Below are 17,871 nucleotides of genomic sequence, written 5' to 3' on the forward strand. Positions count from 1 at the left end.
CCATGGGTTGGGGGGTGGGGGTTGGGACCTCATTTTTATCCTGGCTCTGAGAGGAGAGTGGGGGTTGCCACCTGCTCCTGCAAAACACGAACTTGTTCCCCCAGTGTCTGTTGCTTTTGCGTGCGTGCCAAACGGACTGCAGGAATGCCCTTCCCTGCTGCAGTTGACCATTTCTGGGCAACTCCACACGTTAATGCATCCATTCTAGGTGTTAACCAGCTCACCCTCATTTTATTTCTATATTCTCTTTCATCAAACAAGTCACAGCCTCTGTCTCCCAAGGTGCTTTGTTAACTGGACTGTTTCCTCATCCATCTTATCTACCAACCTAGTCAAATCATTTGATAATTCTTTTCCCTCTGCACTTACTTCTCCTGTCATACAGAAACTGCTCTGGGTTTTGGCTTTGGTTTTGCCAGAAGCTGGCTCTCCTCATGCAGTGGTAGTAGTTGTGCAGTGGCCCTTGCCCGTCGACTGCTTGGATGACTGTTGGTCTGGGTCATTCCACATGTCCCCATTCCAACATCTATTCCAGTCATCCCAGGTTCCATCTTCAAGCCCTGCCTAAGTATTTGAAGCCTATTGTTGTCCACCAAGATTTATAATAGGGGACAGGACTGCTTTTTTGCAGTTTCTCTATAGCTGATTTCAATTTTCTATTCTGTTCCTCTGCTTACTGTAACATATCATTAGAGCCCTGCAAATCCACAGATATCAGCTTTATAGCTGCGGATTTCCACAGACCATTTTTGCGGCTTGGATGCCGGTACAAATTTTGTATCCGCGAGGGCCCTAAATATAGGATCTCAAAGGCAAGGAAGCAGCTGTTTGCAGCTCATAGCCTATGAGGCTGCTTCCTCGCCTTCATAAGGGAGACACATCCTAGAGCCAAGGGGGCAGATGCCATATCGCACAATTGGTCACAGGGCCTACTTTATGCATTTCCGCCCTTTCCAATATTGGGGGAAGGTGGTCCAGAAAATAAGATGAGAATTCATTTAACTCATTGTTGGTCAAGGAGAGCTTGGTTCTTGGATCTCATAGAGCTGAAACTGGAATCCCCACTCCAGCTTCCATGAAGACCGACATACTCTAGCAAGGTCCTCAGAATGACTCATCTGGCGGCAAGCGAGAGCAGAGGAGGCATGGCCAGAGCATGTGGAGCCAAAATGCTGAACTGCTGCCGTGAAGCTTCAGAGAGAGGAGAGCAGCCCCAGCATCCAGACTTGGGGGAGATGCTGTTAGCAGAAAGGAAATTACTGGTAAGAAATTTTCTGTTCCCTCGCTGCCCACCCCCATCTTCTAATTGAGATGCCAATTCAACTCACAATAAATAGTGGCTCAGATTGCTTTGTGGTAGTACACTCATACAGTCATAACATTGTAGAAGAACATTCAGATCCTTTTACCTTGTTGGAAGTAATTGACAGCTGGGATTGGAAGTGAAAAGAAATAGTACCTCTTTTTTCAGTGCTTGACATAAACATCAGATTCCCCACCTCCCAAATCAATGCAGTTACCGTTTTAGGGTGTGACCAAATCACTTTTGGTCAGTCCAAGAGACATTTAGGAATCGGGGGGAGGGGGGGAGGCATGGAAGGAGAAGACAAACTTTCCAGGTTATGTGGGTGCCAAGAATCAAAATTTGGGAGGTTTCCATAAAGTGGAATGATCAGAGCTCTTCTTGTTCAAACAAGGCCTTGTCTACTCTGGAGCAAACTGGACATTAATGCTGTAGTAAGACCATTGAGTTCATCAGCATTTTGGTGTAGCAGCCTGGAAATTCTCTGACAGTTTCATTTAAAAATTTTTTAAATGAGGTATTAGAATGAATAGGTATCCCTGTCATTCATTTTTCTATGAAGTTTAATTTTACATTATCCTCATATTTTCAGTTTTCAAGATGCCCAACTGCATTGTAGAAACTCAAGGTTTTGGCACTGAAGGAGCAGCATCCACTTCACTTTAATGAGACATGACTCTTGTGTATAATATTGTTAAGTATATATTCAGTAAACCCAAATTTATTTACAGCTTAGATATTCACATAATACACATTTAGTCATGCAGCTTGATAAATTGCACTCCATGGAATTGAAACACACCATGACTTTGAATTTCCTTTTCCAGTAGTTGAAAATGCTACAATTATATTAGTAGTTTTAAAAAATGAACTAGCAACCTAAAGAAATCAAAATGCAGCCACCAACACAGACAATTGCAGATTGTATAAATTGTACATGAAGTCTGTTAGAACAGGCTTTTTCATTTGCAAGTTTCTAGTCAGGCTTCAGTAGTAGTTATTAGTGCACTTTAAACTTGTTTTGCAGACAAGTTTTTAAAAAAATAAATAAGGTCTGGTGTTCATACTGAAAGGCTCAGAGGTTTGGGAGGTAATCCATCAGTATTATTAAATGCTAACACGTTATTCTGAAACTAATTTAGTTTAGAACTCAAAGGAACTCGGCATGGTTAGACTCGTCAACAATCTACAATTTTACAATAAATACATACTCAAACATATTAGTACAAACGTTATAGTGGCCAGAATTCTCAGTCACAAGCATAAGTTAGTGTTCAAAGGCTTTACAATAGAGCTGTATCTACTGTAATAAGTCACCATCTCCATCCACAACATGGCTATTGCCAAAGACCTTCTTTGAAATTCAGAGAAGTACTTTCCTTCTACCTCCGTTAACAAACAATTCCATTGTACAAGAATTAAAAAACAGGCTTAGCTACTTGAAGTTAAGAGCAAAATAAAACACGGGGAAAAATCCTCTCTCAAAGAGGAACTTGTTTCTTCGCTTAGCTCCCCTTCTCCTACCCTCCCCAACCCATTTGATGGGACCCCTATCTAGGAAAGGCTTACAATAGTTACACAGCTTTAGGCATTCCAGCATGGGCTATTGGTTATATTTCTTTTTAGCCCGCTGACTGGTGATGTACCTTTTCTCTGGCCAAGGTGGTTTTCTTAAAGGTCACATTCAGTAGTTCTCATTGTGGCTAATAAGGTGATCAAGAAAAGTAGCCAAACATGTAGCTGACATTTTCAGAGACTATGCATCAGCCACTAGGCTAAATGTTTCTATTGATTCTAAGCATGACCCTGGATAGTCATTCCCAAAACAGGGACTTCAACATAATTGTAAAGGAAACAGGTGCCTGTCATGGGGTCATCTCCTTTAGAATATCATCCCATCCACATTGAAGTAACTACTGCGTTAGAGGATATGATTACAACTGTGCTTCCCTGACAATTGACATACAGGTCTGTTACTCAGTTGTAATCAGATCTGCCAACATACTGGTTACTGGTGTAGAAGAAACTTCAGAGAAACACTGATTATAACATTTATCACATTAGCCAGCAGCATTTAATGCAACTGGTCAAGTGAATGTAAACACAAGCAATTACCCTCCAGAAGCTATTTAAGATTTTAATTCCATTCAAAAACAAAGAGTTTCCAACCAGCTTCACATTGAAATCTATATAATAAAATAAAAATCTTTCAGACCTGCAACAGACCAAAACAACTATTCAGGAGTTTAAGGTATCTTGTTGGCATTAAGGAATCCAGACACTTCCTGTATTGACATGTAAAATTATTTTAAAAGTTTTTCAAGGCAAAATAAATTTAAAATAAACTGCAATTTTTAAAACCAGGATTCAGACTGGGAGAGACTAATCTAGAGGCAAATACTGAGTCTCCTTTTATTAATCGCTATAGAAAACTTATGGTAACAGACATGTTTAAATAAGACTACACAGTGCTAAAAGAACACTGATGCATTTGTTCATATTAATCAGAAGGCTATATTTGCTCTTTAGATCTGGATTATTTTTGTGGACAGTTACTTTGGATTATTTATACCAGTCTAATACAGGGCCAATTGCTGGTGTAAACTCCTGCAATGTATATTATGTGTAATACTACCGTCTACTGACCACAACTGGTTAATAAACTTAACTCTACAGTTGCTGGATAGTCTTTGTAATATGTCAAGAGTAAAATTTTCAAAACCACAGGAATCACTTAAGTTCTTGAGAGAAACCTGGAAACTCAATGGCACAAATTAGTGACACTGTCCATTTCAAATGAAGGAATTAATTTTAAAGTTACTGATGACGAAACGGAGTGGAGAAAGAGCATCCATTTTGATCTTTCAAAAAGAAAAAACTTCCTGTAAAAAAAGTAAGAATCCACAGAATTCAGATTTAAATACAACAGCAATGTCATAGCATGAACACAACAATTAGATAGCAAGTCTAGGTCGTACACCACACTGTGTGGATTTGAAAAAGGTCTAAGACCAGGTCCCAAGAAGCAATTTATCATAGGAGCTTCAGAAGCATGCTGTTTAGGGCAAATCTCTTCAGTATACTCTTTAATGAAGTCTGAAAGTGAAGTCCAAATCAAGGAGAGAGTCATTTGCTGTAACCAAGAGTACATGTCGCTGCCTTTCATGTTTTACCAGTCAGAAGAAGGAATGTAATTAATTCATATCCTGTTTTCACATGGTCGGATTACATAACCTCTCTATAGGAAGACCTGCACAGTTGTTCTCTGCTTCACTGCAGAATGTACAGTGGTTGAGGTGAATGAGTCATTTTGAAGACCTAAGCAGTTGTCTCAAAAAAACCTCTGTTGGTATGCCATCCCAGCAAGTAGAAACACAGTCCTGCAGGTGAGAGAGAGTAGCTGCCTCAGTGCATGGTTTTGGAAATCAGCATGTGACTAAGGACTAGACATTCATAGTCAGAACTTCTGTTGCAGTAAGAGAATTCTGAAAGATAGTGGGAGACAAGTTTCATCAGACTACAAACATCAACTGTCTACACTTTTGTTTAAAAAAAAAAAGATGGACAAATGTTGGGGGAATTAACAAAATGGAGTGAAAAGAAGGGTGTCAGAGAGCTCATTCTGCCATCCTTTCTCTCACAGGGTAGCACCTTACTCTGTGCATATCCCCACTGATTTCAGAGTGGCTACTGAAGGAGTAAGATGTTACTCAGCGTGAGTAAGGGTGGCAGAATTTGTCTCAATGCAAATTGTTAAATAAAATTACTGTTTCTTCATATAGATAAATTTCATGTTGGACAGAGCTGGGATTTCTTCATGTAGAGAAATTTCACATCAGACAGCAAGGACAGAAAAATGCAATGGAAGTATCTTTTCATCTAAAATTTCAATGGCAATATCTAGCATTAGAGTTTGGGGAGAGCAAGTATTCTAGAAAGAGTTCTAGTATAGACAGTGTAGACAAATGCCTTGTCCATTACCAATCTTATTAACTTAAGTGCAATTATAGATAGATTACAGGTAAGACACTTCAGTCTTGTCCCAGAGGACACTAAAATGTTTTCTATTTATAGTTTTCACTGGTTAGCTATATTCTTCTAGCACTTTAAGTGCCTTTGCCAATTTTGTACTTTCCACATTTGAAAACCACTAAGTCTTCCTCTCCTTTGAATGGAGCTGCAATTAACCTGGCTGTCTTTGCTTACTTGCAACATCTATAGCACTACATCATGCCAGATGATATCTGTGCCTTGTGTGATCCCTTTGCTTTTACATCTACCTGTGCTGTTACACATTTGCTTTTATTCTTTAGGGGAGAAAGCAGAAAGTGTGGATGTGTTATTACAAGTTTTGGAGAAAAATAAGGAAGAAGCAATTTAGTGAAAAAAATGTAATGTACAGTAAAAATCTAAGCAAACTGCAGTGTAAACATATGTATTATTGCAGAATATTAAATATCAAGAAAATAAACAAAATAAATTGAGATATTATAATAACAATTTATCAAAATTATAGCCTGAATTTTCACTAGTAAAAACATGCAGGACTTTTACTATCAGATTGTAAATCGAAGTTTGGATCTAAGTGGTAGTTAGCGTCCCTGTAACCAGGATGCGATGGACTGATCTGAGTCTCCTCTGGCTTATCCTAGTTTAACAACTATGTAACGTCCCTGGCTATAATGGAGTTTGGCCCAATTTATACTAGTGTAAGCAAGCCAATATTCAGTTGTGGAGTTTGATCGTAGTGTCAGCTTCCCCTACACCTACATGTACAAATGATGTTGAACACCCACCAGCTCTCCAGTTTTGCCTGGAGCATCTTATCTGGCACTTCAGCTGTGTCTAGGAGAATATTGCATATAACTCTTCAAGTGATGTATCTTTCATGGATAAAAAGCGCTACCCCGTGGTTCTGTTCTGGAGCATTAGCACAATTAAGGAAAGAAGGCAAACTGAACCTTGTGACACAAAGGCTCAAAGCAAGATGATCAACCCCCCCACCCACTCTCTCTTCATGTCTCCATGCATATAGGACTGCCATACCTTCATTCATAAATGTGTACTGTAGTCAGGACAGGGCTTGCTGTGTCTGTATTGCATGATATAAACTGTAGATTGATGCCACCAATACAACATTACTACTGCAAGGATATGCCATACTTGGTGACTAGAGCCGAGGTAGTTTAATTGTCCTTTTGGAAAAAGCAAAAAGATTGTCTTATTATATTCACTACAACTACTGCAGTAACAATTCTAGCCTTGAGGTTGAAGCTCTCATGCATTTGAATAATTTCTGATAAACATGCATGCATTGAAGGGAAAGTACTGTATATCTCTGGGCCAGCTTTAAACAGAAAATATATGCAAGTGCATTAAGTGTATGCTCAGATTATGTATTTGCAGGCCCATCTGACCACTTAAGCATACAAGGGTTTGTCTATACTCATGTTTTTAGGTACTGGTACAAACCCTTAGTGAGGACACAATGCAAGAGCCAGTTTACACTAATACCCGACATTTACACTAGGGGTTTGTAACAGTGCAGCTATATGGGTGGCTATAAAACCCAGTGCCCATAAGCAATTGCCATGTGTACAGATACAGAATGCACATGGGCACACTGGGTATTTGAGCATGCATGATACACCTGGGCAAACAAAGGAGCAATCTAACTGGAAAATCTGGACCCGACTGGTGTTTAATACCCAAGTGAGATAACTGAACCCCAAGGACTAGAGAAGCAGCAAAAAAGTGGATGCTCACTAGCTACCAGCCTCCTCCAGGGCCCAATTCAAACCCCATGGAAACTAATAAGGTCCTTTCACTAACTTTTAATTAAAAGTTATATTGGATCCTAGTACTCAATATAATACTACAATACTATAATACTACAATAGGGAACCTGTCACTGGTACAATTAAAATATTTTCCAAAGTTGAATCTCTACATGGGAATTTATTGCAAGTGGTTAACTTTCAATATATCACAATTTAATTTCTATTTATATTACAGTGGTGGTATTCTCTGCGATAAATACCACGTTCCCTTTAATGAAATGATGTGCCATTTGGCCACACCCAAGGTCTTTTCTGTGTGAGTGGATCTACCACCTTTTCCTTTAAATCTCTCTCCTCCTGTGATGCCTATAAAACACTCAATCTTGAGTAGACAGCTGATGTGCTGTGACTGCTGCTCAGTATACTAAATCATAATTGTCTTACTGTTATTGTGTGCTCCTGTCATCTGTTTGTCATAGTCACCCATTTCTTGTTATAGACTTAGAGTATGCTCTTTGGGGTAGGGACTTACTTTCCATTATATATGTACAATGTCTAACACAACTGAACTCCAATCTTGATTGGGAATTGTGATGGAGTATGTGCCCCCACAGGTAACGATAGTTAACTGGAGACAGACAGCAATTAGTGCACTTGGTTGCACCTGGAAGATGGGCCAGGCCCAGGTGAAGATGAAGCACAGCTGGGTGGTAAGCATAAAGGGAGGAAGTCAAGATGAGAAGGAGGCTGCAGGGAGAGAAGGGGGGAAAAAGAACCTCTGCAGCTGTTCTCTGGCTACTAGAGAGTGGAGGAAAGGCCTAGAGGCAGACAGAGTATGCTCGGGGGGCTGTGAGAAAGGACCTGAAGGAAAGGTAAGGTACAAAGTCCAGTGAGGCAGCAGACCATAGCTGCTTGCCATAAGATCTCTGGACTGGAACCCAGAAGAGGTGGAGGACCTGGGTTCCCCTCCCAGTCCTCCAGGAAAGATGGTATGGAAACACCTAGACACAAAAAGGAGAATGAACTATTATTTGGAGCCAAGCCTCCAGGAAGAAAGTCCTCAGACACGTTGCGCTGCACAAGAGCAGGACAATCTTGCAGAGCCTGGAAGGTGTGAGACTGAAGGTAAGCAGGCCAGGGACCCAAGGGAGACCATCTCAGGGCTAGAGTGGCTATCGACAGGGGACACTAGGCGGGGGGAGAGCCTGCTACACCACACCACACCCAGCCTCAAGGGAATGCACCAGTGGGGAGGCTACTCTCCAGCTGGGGTTTATATGGATAGCAATAATTTATTGGACATAAATTTACTATATAAAACAATGGTACAAGTAATTTACCTGGAGGTGTAATTTGACATTTTTGCCGTAAAAAACAGCAGTCAGTGGACATTAATCCTCTGATTGTCCTAGTCTAGTCCCAACACTCATACTAGCTGGAAAACCCTATAACCCAACAGCTTTTTACACTTACAGAGCACTATTTATCAAAGGATCTCAAAGCACTCCACAGACATAGGTAATTAGTCCCTTTTAGAACTGGGGAAAATGATAGCCAGCAGTCAGTGAGAGCTGAGCGTGATCAGCGGTGGGGGGTGGGGAAACAAGCTCTGGAGCTGGGATTTTTCAAGGAGCCAAAGCGAGTTAGCCTCCCAACTCCCATTTCATTTTGTTAGGAGAATAATCATAATAATCATCACCTGCCACAAGTGGATGAACTGTTGACCAAGGGTGTGCAATACCAAGAAATCTTATAGTACAGGTAAGGTTCCAAGATCTTTTGGAGGTTAAATTGAGATTATTGGCATACTGACACTTTTTTATGATTTAGTTGTATTTTTTCCAATTTTATACAAGTGTTAATGATTCCTCTCCTTAACATGTCTTACTACTAGATTGATTTAGCTGAATTCCTGCAGCTCAGAGAAGCTACTAGCATGAGTGCAGCAAATGCATATAGAGAGCGCAGTATTCAACACAGATATGGCTGCTTAATGTAGGACATGTTCACTCATTTTTTTTAATGACAATTCAAAACACACACATTATACTTTCTTTCGATGCCCTTCCAGAATCACCACTTAAGTACAATGCAAAAGATAATCATACCTGGGAAGTATCTTTCTGGAACTTTGGAAATGTAAAAGAGAAAAGCTACGGCAGCAATCAAGTACATCACAATTACTCGAGGAGCAAACTCCTGCAAAATAAAATGAAGCTTTAATGCTTAGTAGTAGATCATGAATGCCTACCCCATAACATTTGTCTAGCAAGTGCACTGCATACTTTGCAAGGACACACCTTTACTCTTATTACTTTATTTACATGAATGTTGAACAGACTCCAAATCTGTAAGTAGTCAAAACCGGAGACAGAAAAGGTTAAAGCTTAGCCCCACCTCTGTGCTCGAAAACAATTCTCCCCTCCACCCCACAATCTTCTGCTTTCTCTGTGAAAGGTGAAATTCCACGATCGGAGATGCTCTCTTTTTTAATACATTCACACTGTGCCTGAGAACAGATTTCCTTAGGTTGGTCCCCACAACTCTACACTGAAGAATTTCCATCAGTAAGAATGCATTTTAAATGCATTGACTAATGACTAAAAGTTGGATCAATCAATGCCCTGTAAGTTCCTTTTGGAGGTAGGGACATAGTAAAAGGTAGTGCAGGGGGAAAACATTACTAAATCAGCTTGGAATCTTTGACCATGTGAAGCATAACTTGCCACACATGATCTCATGAGGCTACTAAACACCAGATGGGAAAAAGGGATGAAGCGGTTCAGTGGAAAGCAACCTATATATTAGTTCCTTTTCTTAGAAGTCCCTATTACCACAGTGTCTTGCTGCCAAAAGCAAAGCTTTCTATTTTTAGATGTACAGGAACAAGATCTGTAACACAGACTTATGCACAGAAATACTTTGAATACCCAGGCAATACTACTTAGACAAAACATTTTTTTTTCACTTGCACTAATTATAGGCCTAGTCTAAAGTCCATTAAAGTGCCAGCATAAGAACCTGCACAGATTAGCATCATGGTAGGTTCTCATCTGTGTCTAGTTCATTATATAACTACTACAACTCCTGTTTTACCATAAGACAGGTATATATTTCCCTCTTTCATCCTGCCATACTCCTTGCTTTTCAGGGCTGGGTAACCTTTACAACAGATTACTTTACTAGTCGGTTTATAACTGCTAACATTAGTAACTTTATTCATATTTTATGATCTATGGGTCACTTAAAAGGCAAAGGGGTGTGTGTGTGTGTGTATATATATATTATATATATATATGGCTCATTTCTGGATTTGCCACAAACTCCAAGTAAGGGACTCTGCCCCAGGAGAGGATCAGAGTCAGAATCTGGCCGCTACCTCCCACACTTTATTTCAGGGGGGTGAAGGCAATAGAAAATCTGCACCAGTGCTACCTGACCCAGACTACTACTTTCCATTATGCTGTCTTGACTGCACACTGCACCCATCTGGAGGCAGGCAGTACGGTGACCCCACATAGGTTGTTGTGTCCCAGAGGTGTATATCTAGGGTCACAGTTGTTCCCTATATTTTTTTCTTCTCACAAGGCAGGTTTAATTAGTATGTTGTAAACCAGATTTAATTGATGCAGCTTGTTTTTAGTTCACATCCTGAGTTTAATATTTGAAGCTCTGCATTAGGTAAATCCAGTTCAAAGATATTCATTTTTTAACCATGCTTCTATTCCAAAAACCGAGAGACAACTAGAAAATCAGAGGAATCGTGTCTGCTTCTGAGCTTACCTGCACAATAGCTGCACCAACTCCTCCATTGAGCCAAACCCAGTGGATAGTAGGAATGACTCCATATCCAGAGACGGAGCAAAAGATGACAGAACGCAGTCTGTGCCACTGTTGAGTGAGGTAGCTGGGATGAATCTGAGCAAAGAATACTGCAAGGATCATAGCAAGCACAGTGATCAAGTATACCTGACGCCAGTACTGCAGAAGAGGAAAAAAGAAAATAATTATTTTTTCTTCTTTGGGTAGGTGTGAAGATAATTAACACCCTTGGCAGAAAATGTACAAAGTGAAATAGAAATCAAATGTAGAGAAGGCTAACCATTGTTTCGTCTACACACTTTTCACCGTATACAAAATTGCATATGCTACTGTGCTCCCTAAAATGAGTTAAGTTTGCTCCTGCACTAGTTTGACAGGTTGGAATTGGTTCTACTGCCGGATTCAGATACTTTACAAGAATTCTTTATTACCAATGGATAAGACAACATAAGGTTTTGATGGGAAACTACCTTCCCCTTCCGTACACACACACACAGATGGATGGTGAGGAGAAGGCAGGTTTGTGGACCATCCTAATCACTATTTTTGAAAGGTCGCTTGGGATGCAGTAATTTTCCCTATACTCTTGCCTGTGTAAAACTTGTACCTGTTTATATAAACTAGAAGCCCAGCAACCACTCTTCTCCTAACTTCTCAACTATCCCCCTTTCTTTTCTCTCGTCTAATACCATCTCCTGTTCTCCCCACCCTTAAGTTCTTCCAGCCTTCTAGATCCTGGCCTGTTCCAAACCACTGGGTCTTTTCAACAAAATGATTTTTGGTGTAACGTGATGAGCTGCAAAAAACCAGTGCCTTCTGGGGGCAGCTGCACTACAGGATGCCTTCCAAAAACCCAAATTTATTTCCAGTAAGCAGCAGCAATTTGTGGCAGGTAGGAAACCACCCTTGTTTTTGACAAATGCAAGCTAATCAACAAGTTCAAATAACATGGATCAGCTAGCAGGCCAGCAATGTCGAATTATTTTTGATCGTGTGCACTCCTCGCATGTTGTGCAACCAACTTCTTGCTTGGGGTCTGAGAAACCATCTGGGTAAGGCCATACAGGTCAGCTATGAAGTGTTCACTTTATTGCATAAAAAGCACATTAAAACTTACATTATTACAGTAAAATGCATAAAACACTCCTGATACGTAGCAGCCCAAGATCCCAATGGAAATTCCTGCATAATCTAATGCCATCCATCGACGGCTAGTCTTCTCTGAGCGATGGCAGCAGAAGAGATGATATCCTACCGAGCAAAGCATACAGACCTGTACAAATGTTCAAACAAATGCATGTTAATTTCTTCAAAGCCTAGTTTATGGCTACATGAAATCAAAGCAAAAAAAGCATCCCGCTCCACTTATGAAGCTGTCAAGCATAGAATTAACCACCTGATGCTGTTATATATTTCATACTGCTACCGGGTGTCATGAAATTATGCTTCCTACCAATGATGAAATAGCTGACCAAACCAAGCTACTCAGAGAAGGGTCAACAGAAGTTAAGGGAAAAATCCTGCCCAGCCTTGGTGGGCACAAAAGGCCTGATTGGCAGTGCAACCAATGATATTTTGCTGAAGAGGGGGATCAGGGACATATGGAAGTCAATAGGGTGAGTCTGCAAAGGGGAGTCTGCAGGAGCTCCTTGTGCTTCAGTGCAGAGAGGTGGTTTGGGTGTGCACCTAGTGGTTCCACTGGCCAAACCACCAGATGGAGGGAAAGAAGTAGGAAGTATCTGGAGTATCCAGCTCTAATGGCACAAAGAGAGAGGATTCTATCACGCCAGACTTATTCAGTGTGCAGTCCACTTCTGCTGGGACCAATATTTGTCCCTTCCTTATTTATTCTTTTCAAAAGATTTTTGCTGAGGGAGAGAGAGTGAGTGACTACTTTCTAAGTGGTCTTCAACAACCATGGTTTGAAAAATTTACCAATCACCTACTACACAGAGAGATGTCTACAAGGAGGGAGTCACTAACTGGGCAAATGGACAGAACCCTTCCTAGTTACCCAGTTCAAACCACAGGTGATGGGAAGAGCAAGAAAGTGCTGGTCTTTCTCTCCACTCCTTGCCCATTGGGGAGCCCATATTTCGTAAGGACTTTGGCAAGTAGGTGACTGATAATTTGAAGCTGCTGGGAAGGAAAGGGTGGGAGTCTCTCTCTGAGACACCTGAGTCCACACACCTTTCCTTTGGGCTGGTGAGGAAAAATATTTCTTCCATCCTTAGGAGGATGGAGTTTGTGCCTTTGCCCATCTGATAGAGCAAGGTGAAATTAACTAGAATCTGACAGGTTTCACTGCTGCTGATCTCACTACTAGGATGGTATTTGCCAAACTAGATCTGCATATATCATCAATAGTCTGTGTGGCCCTTATGTGTAACCTGCAGCATGAAACATTGAGAACTAAGAAGTTAAGGATCAGGGATCCATGGAAAAATCTCTCAGTGCAATAATTATACAAAATTTTCATTTGCCAAAACACTTTGTAATGGAAACAGTAAAAGGGACAAAATTCCTGTATACTTCACTGTTACTACAGCAACTTGACAGGTGCTCCCTCTTCCTCACATAGTATTAGCTATGCATCAGTGCAAAGAGTTCATATTAAATTCTTCAAACTTGAACACCCTGTTAAAGGGCCAGAGGCTCAAACAGATTCCAACTTATGTCTTCTGCTCGTAGCACTGTGCCCAAGCATTGTAGGCGTTCCAAGAGTATGTAATGTTTCATATTACACATGCTTCAAAGCAGGATGTATACATTTAAGGTCGGTATGACAGTCCTGAGTTTCAACCTTGAGTTACCAGCACACATGCAAAAATTAATCCAAATCTATACTTTTTTCACTCTAACATGACCACTTTTAACAAAAATATTATAGGTTAATCTCTGTGGCACACTGAATTCAGACATCCAGTTTATACACACCAGCCTCCAACTACATGTTTGACTCAATTCAGCAAATAACACTCTTCCATTTTTTTTTTAATTACCAAAGTCCTCACATTTTAATCCTAATTAGACCTCCACACAAAAGAATAATGGATAGGTGGTATTTGAATTTTAACCAAGAGGCTCCTTAGGAACCAAAATGTACAAGTTACAATTACAGTATTTTTGTCAGCATATGCTGTATGCAGGTGATGGTGCAATTTGATGTATCTACTAAGAATCAGTTTTCTGCACTATGGATAATTATTTGTTAGTTAATAGCTTTCAGACTTCAACCTGTTTTTGATTTTTATCTCCTTGAGGAGTGCGGATTGTTGTGTTGACAAATTCTTCCCTCCCTCAAGGAATCTTCTATATTCCTTATGCTCCTCTTTTTTAAAAGCTATCAAAGGACCAAACAATGGGATCCAAGCAAGGACCGTCGACACAGCCTTGTATATAATCAGGCAGGGCAACTATTGAGAAACATGGAGTATAAAGCACTGGAATGCTATATTAACAGTTCCCTCTGGACTGGTAAGCAATGAACTAGGAAACATTCTATTGGCCATTAGCCAATGACAGTCACAAAACAATCCGAACAAGTGAAATGTAATTACTTAGGAGCCTGGATCCAACAGGAATTGAGGACACTCAACACTTGTCAGGAGATGTTCAATGAAAGGGTTCCCTCCACCCCTTATTACTGCTTTAATCTGCCAGTGTGTTTGCTGCCCTGCATGTAGACCAAGGCTGAAAGATCTTCCAGTGTATTTGTAAATGTCACTGAACTATAGATGTAGCAAAGTACTTACCTTGCCAACTAAGGTGCTAAATTTTCCCTCTAGCTGTGTTCAACCATCTATGCTTCATACTACATCTGGCTATTTAGGTGAAAAATAATTGGACAATTCTACATCTTAGTCAAACAACCACATTTTAAATCTAGACTTTTCCCTAGCCTGCTTGATATCAAGTTCTGGTCTGCCACACTCTATAGCCAAGAACTACCACTAAACCTCTGTGTGGATATATTTTGAAGTATAGATGATAAACCTTTAGCAGTTTTAAGATGGGCTTTTTAGAGACTAATTTTCTACCCCAAATCCAGATGTACTGACAGTTCAGCTGTTCTTCCAAAACCATAACTACATATTTTAAATTTCCCTTTCTGTTGAGAGATTTCTTCGCTACTTCGGTCAAGTCTATCAAGATTGAACTAAATTATGATCCTGAAAATGATGAAAAATGACTGACAAATATTTAAAAAAACTCCAGTACGTGTTTCAAAACTAGTTCATGAAAGGACTTACTTGAAAGCAGAAGAGGCAAATAGAACAGATAACAAAGTCTTCTCTAGAGGCACTCGCTGAAGGTAATACAGAAGTCATGTCATATATGCCCAGAGTGAAGAAAAGGAAAAAGCCCAGTAAGTGACTCCAGATGTTTACTGTCTCATTGGATAAAATGAACAGACTAAAAGAAAAAAATACAATAGCAGATATTCAGAAAATGGTGTGTGGAACTAAAAATCATCATTTTAGCAAACATTCAAAGGTTTAGCAAAAGCTCAAATCTTACTTTTAACATCCCAATCAAAGTATGTTACCTTTTTAAACACAGCCTAGAAGGGAGATAAGCCCTGTAGCCATCTGTAATATACGGATTGTCCTTAAGGAACACAGGAATCTGCTCATAGGTATACAAGCGGATTCCCCGAGGTACCAGAACAGGCCAGTACTGGTAGCTTCCTAGCTCGATGTAATGGGCACTCTTCAAAAGCTTCTGATGCATGGTGGTAGTGTCACAGTCAACAGCTAAGGCAAGACTGAACAGAATATCTAATTATGCTCCAGGCATCTGATCTCTGCTACAATATGCCTGAAAAACACAACAAAATTTCCTGCATCACTTATTACAGCTTATGTCACAGGTAGAAACAAGTTCAGTCACCACAAAATTTGGCAGCTCCAGCGATGCCTTTCTGTAGTCAGGAATTGCCCCTTTTCCGGGCAATTCCCCTCCCTGTATTATTGTCTGTTAAGGGCCAGGCACAATTTTCTCACCAACTGCATTTACAAAACGAGTGGGAAGAGGGCACAGACTCACACCTCTAACTACGCTGTCTGCTAAGTGCTCTGTAGCTGGCAAGTGTCCCTCCGTCCACAGGGGAGGCACAAGGGAGCACTAACCCTCCAGCTGACAAGGGACCACATCCCAGCCAAGCGCCGGCCACGAGTCAGCCCTAGGCTACTCCCTCAGAGCAGACACAGGGAGCTGGCTCCCCGGGCCGGCCCTGGCCCTGGCCCCGGTGTAAGTGCGGCGCAGGGGCGCGGCGAGTGACATTAGGATCCCCCTTCGCCCAGCCGGTGCGCGGCGCTGTTCCACCCCGCCAGGCCCCACCCCGGAAACGGCTGCACGGCCGCTGGGGCGCCCCCCGAATGTGGCGCCCCCCCCCATTTCACTTTATTTACACAGACACTGAGAGGTTCGGGTCCCTGGTACAGCCGGCCCCCCCGCTGCCCGCCGCCCCTCAGCCCGGGGGGCTGCAGGGTCCCCACTCCAGCCCAGCGGAGCCCGAGGGGCAGGGAGAACTGCCGCCGCCGCTCACCGGCCGGGGCCGGCCCCCCCCGCACATCCCGGAGGAGGGGGCGGCTCCCCCCCGCGCGGGTCCCTCGCTGACCGGGCGGGACCAGCCGCTTCCTCGCCGGCCGGCCCCGGCCCCGCTGCCAGTAGCGCCACCGGCCCCGCGCGCGGATGTCGCACTCACTGCGCGCCGCCCCGCAGGGACGGCCTCCACGTGCACGCGCGCCCCTGTCCCCGCGGCGGCTGCCCAGCCTCCGCTAGGCAGGGGAGGGGGGGGGCGTCGCAAGCTTGTGACGTCTCCAGCCCAACCGACGCATGTGCGCGCGGGCGCAGCCGGGGGGTTGAAGGCGGCGGTTCGGGCTGCGCGCGGTGGGGGGTCACTGCAGCAGCCCCTCCTCCCCGCCGGCAGGGGGCGCTGTGTGGGCGGGGAGAGGCCGCCCCCGCCCGGCCTCGAGACGCACCCGGCGTCCCTCTCAGCCACCCTCCTCCCTGCCCCGGGCCACAGGTGCCAACCGCCACCGGTAACGAAGCACCCGCCTGGAATCAGGCTCCTCCCATTTCAACCCCGGCCAGGCCCTAGGAACCCCCCCCCACCGGCCTGCAGGCTGGGGCTGGGGCGCGCCCGCTCTGCACCCCGCGTCTCCCTGGCCCCCGCTTGCTGGGAGCCCGCCCAAAAATAGAAGCAACAAGCCCAAACCAAGCCCAATTTCTGCATTTTTCCGTGGGTTTGGCGTGTGCTGCAGGGGCCGCCGCTGCTGCACGGGGTAGCTGGGAGTGCTGTGGGGTGGGTTCCGGGGGGGAAGCCCGTGCAGCTGGGGGGAGCCCGGGGCCAATGCTCTCCTGCTGTCTCTTGCCTCCTGTGCGCCCTTGTGCCAAGGAGCCAGCGAGAGGCGCGGTGGAAAGGGAAGCAGAGCGTCTGCCTGCTCTGTGGGTGGAAGAGCACCTACAGGCAGCCCCCCCCGCAGCTAGGCTAGATGGGTGAAAAATCCAGCCAGGAGGCAGGGAGGTAATTGTGAGTTGACATATTTAGTACTGTACCTAACGGGAGCTGTCTTCAAAACGCGCTGCTGACCTTTGGATGCTTTCATTTGGTAAGACGTTCCGCTCAGGTCAGCAGCACCACTGGGGGCTTCAAACCTGCCAATGTGAAGGTTTTTCTGGATCTGGCGCTATATTTAAGATTTGGTACTTAGTTCCTTAGCACAATATTGAATTCTCTGATTCAGTTAATACTTGTGTCGGATAAAGGAACTCACAGGATCTTTGCCTAGGAAGCAAGTCTTCTCCCCTTCCCCAAATTCTGTAAGGGGCATGGGCTGTAGGTTTTTGGGTTGCGCTCTCTGGCATTATAGCCTTCATGTTTCTTTTAGGAAGCTTACTATTATCTGGTGGTTTGGCAGCTTTGTTCTGTCTAGTGTTGACAGTCATCTTTTGTGGTGT

General features: G+C 43.0%; 1 protein-coding gene and 1 long non-coding RNA gene across 8 annotated transcripts; one reads left to right on the top strand and one right to left on the bottom strand.

Moving 5' to 3' along the window:
- Window positions 1-1,987: 1,987 nt before the first annotated feature.
- On the bottom strand, window positions 1,988-16,764 carry PAQR3 (progestin and adipoQ receptor family member 3). Of its 7 annotated transcripts, none has more exons than XM_039539709.1 (8): window positions 16,616-16,764; window positions 15,455-15,726; window positions 15,159-15,321; window positions 12,023-12,178; window positions 10,867-11,064; window positions 9,192-9,282; window positions 6,350-6,498; window positions 1,988-4,788 (listed from the first exon to the last, which is right to left on the bottom strand). In XM_039539709.1, the coding sequence occupies exons 2-7, from the start codon at window positions 15,637-15,639 to the stop codon at window positions 6,356-6,358; spliced, it is 936 nt and encodes a 311-aa protein (XP_039395643.1). In that variant the 5' UTR covers window positions 15,640-15,726; window positions 16,616-16,764; the 3' UTR covers window positions 1,988-4,788; window positions 6,350-6,355. The 7 variants fall into 7 exon arrangements, with proteins under 7 accessions (XP_039395643.1, XP_039395646.1, XP_039395642.1 ...); XM_039539712.1 differs by lacking the exon at window positions 16,616-16,764 and adding an exon at window positions 16,457-16,599 and having other exon boundaries at window positions 1,988-4,683; XM_039539708.1 differs by lacking the exon at window positions 16,616-16,764 and adding an exon at window positions 16,457-16,599.
- LOC120405853 lies at window positions 7,855-10,946 on the top strand. The gene is made up of 3 exons (XR_005598916.1): window positions 7,855-8,208; window positions 8,759-8,844; window positions 10,822-10,946. It is a non-coding gene; the product is annotated as an uncharacterized LOC120405853 (long non-coding RNA).
- Window positions 16,765-17,871: the final 1,107 nt, after the last annotated feature.

Source organism: Mauremys reevesii, linkage group 5, assembly GCF_016161935.1.
Source record: "Mauremys reevesii isolate NIE-2019 linkage group 5, ASM1616193v1, whole genome shotgun sequence".
Classification (NCBI taxonomy): domain Eukaryota; kingdom Metazoa; phylum Chordata; order Testudines; family Geoemydidae; genus Mauremys; species Mauremys reevesii.

Excerpts from the sequence above, each read along its gene's own strand:
- PAQR3 (XM_039539709.1), bottom strand. The coding sequence starts at position 15,639 with ATGCATCAGAAGCTTTTGAAGAGTGCCCATTACATCGAGCTAGGAAGC. Across the intron at positions 11,065-12,022 it reads ATGCATTTTACTGTAATAAT|TACTGGCGTCAGGTATACTT; the intron begins GTAAGTTTTAAT and ends CCTCTTCTGCAG. Across the intron at positions 9,283-10,866 it reads TTGGTGCAGCTATTGTGCAG|GAGTTTGCTCCTCGAGTAAT; the intron begins GTAAGCTCAGAA and ends TTTATTTTGCAG.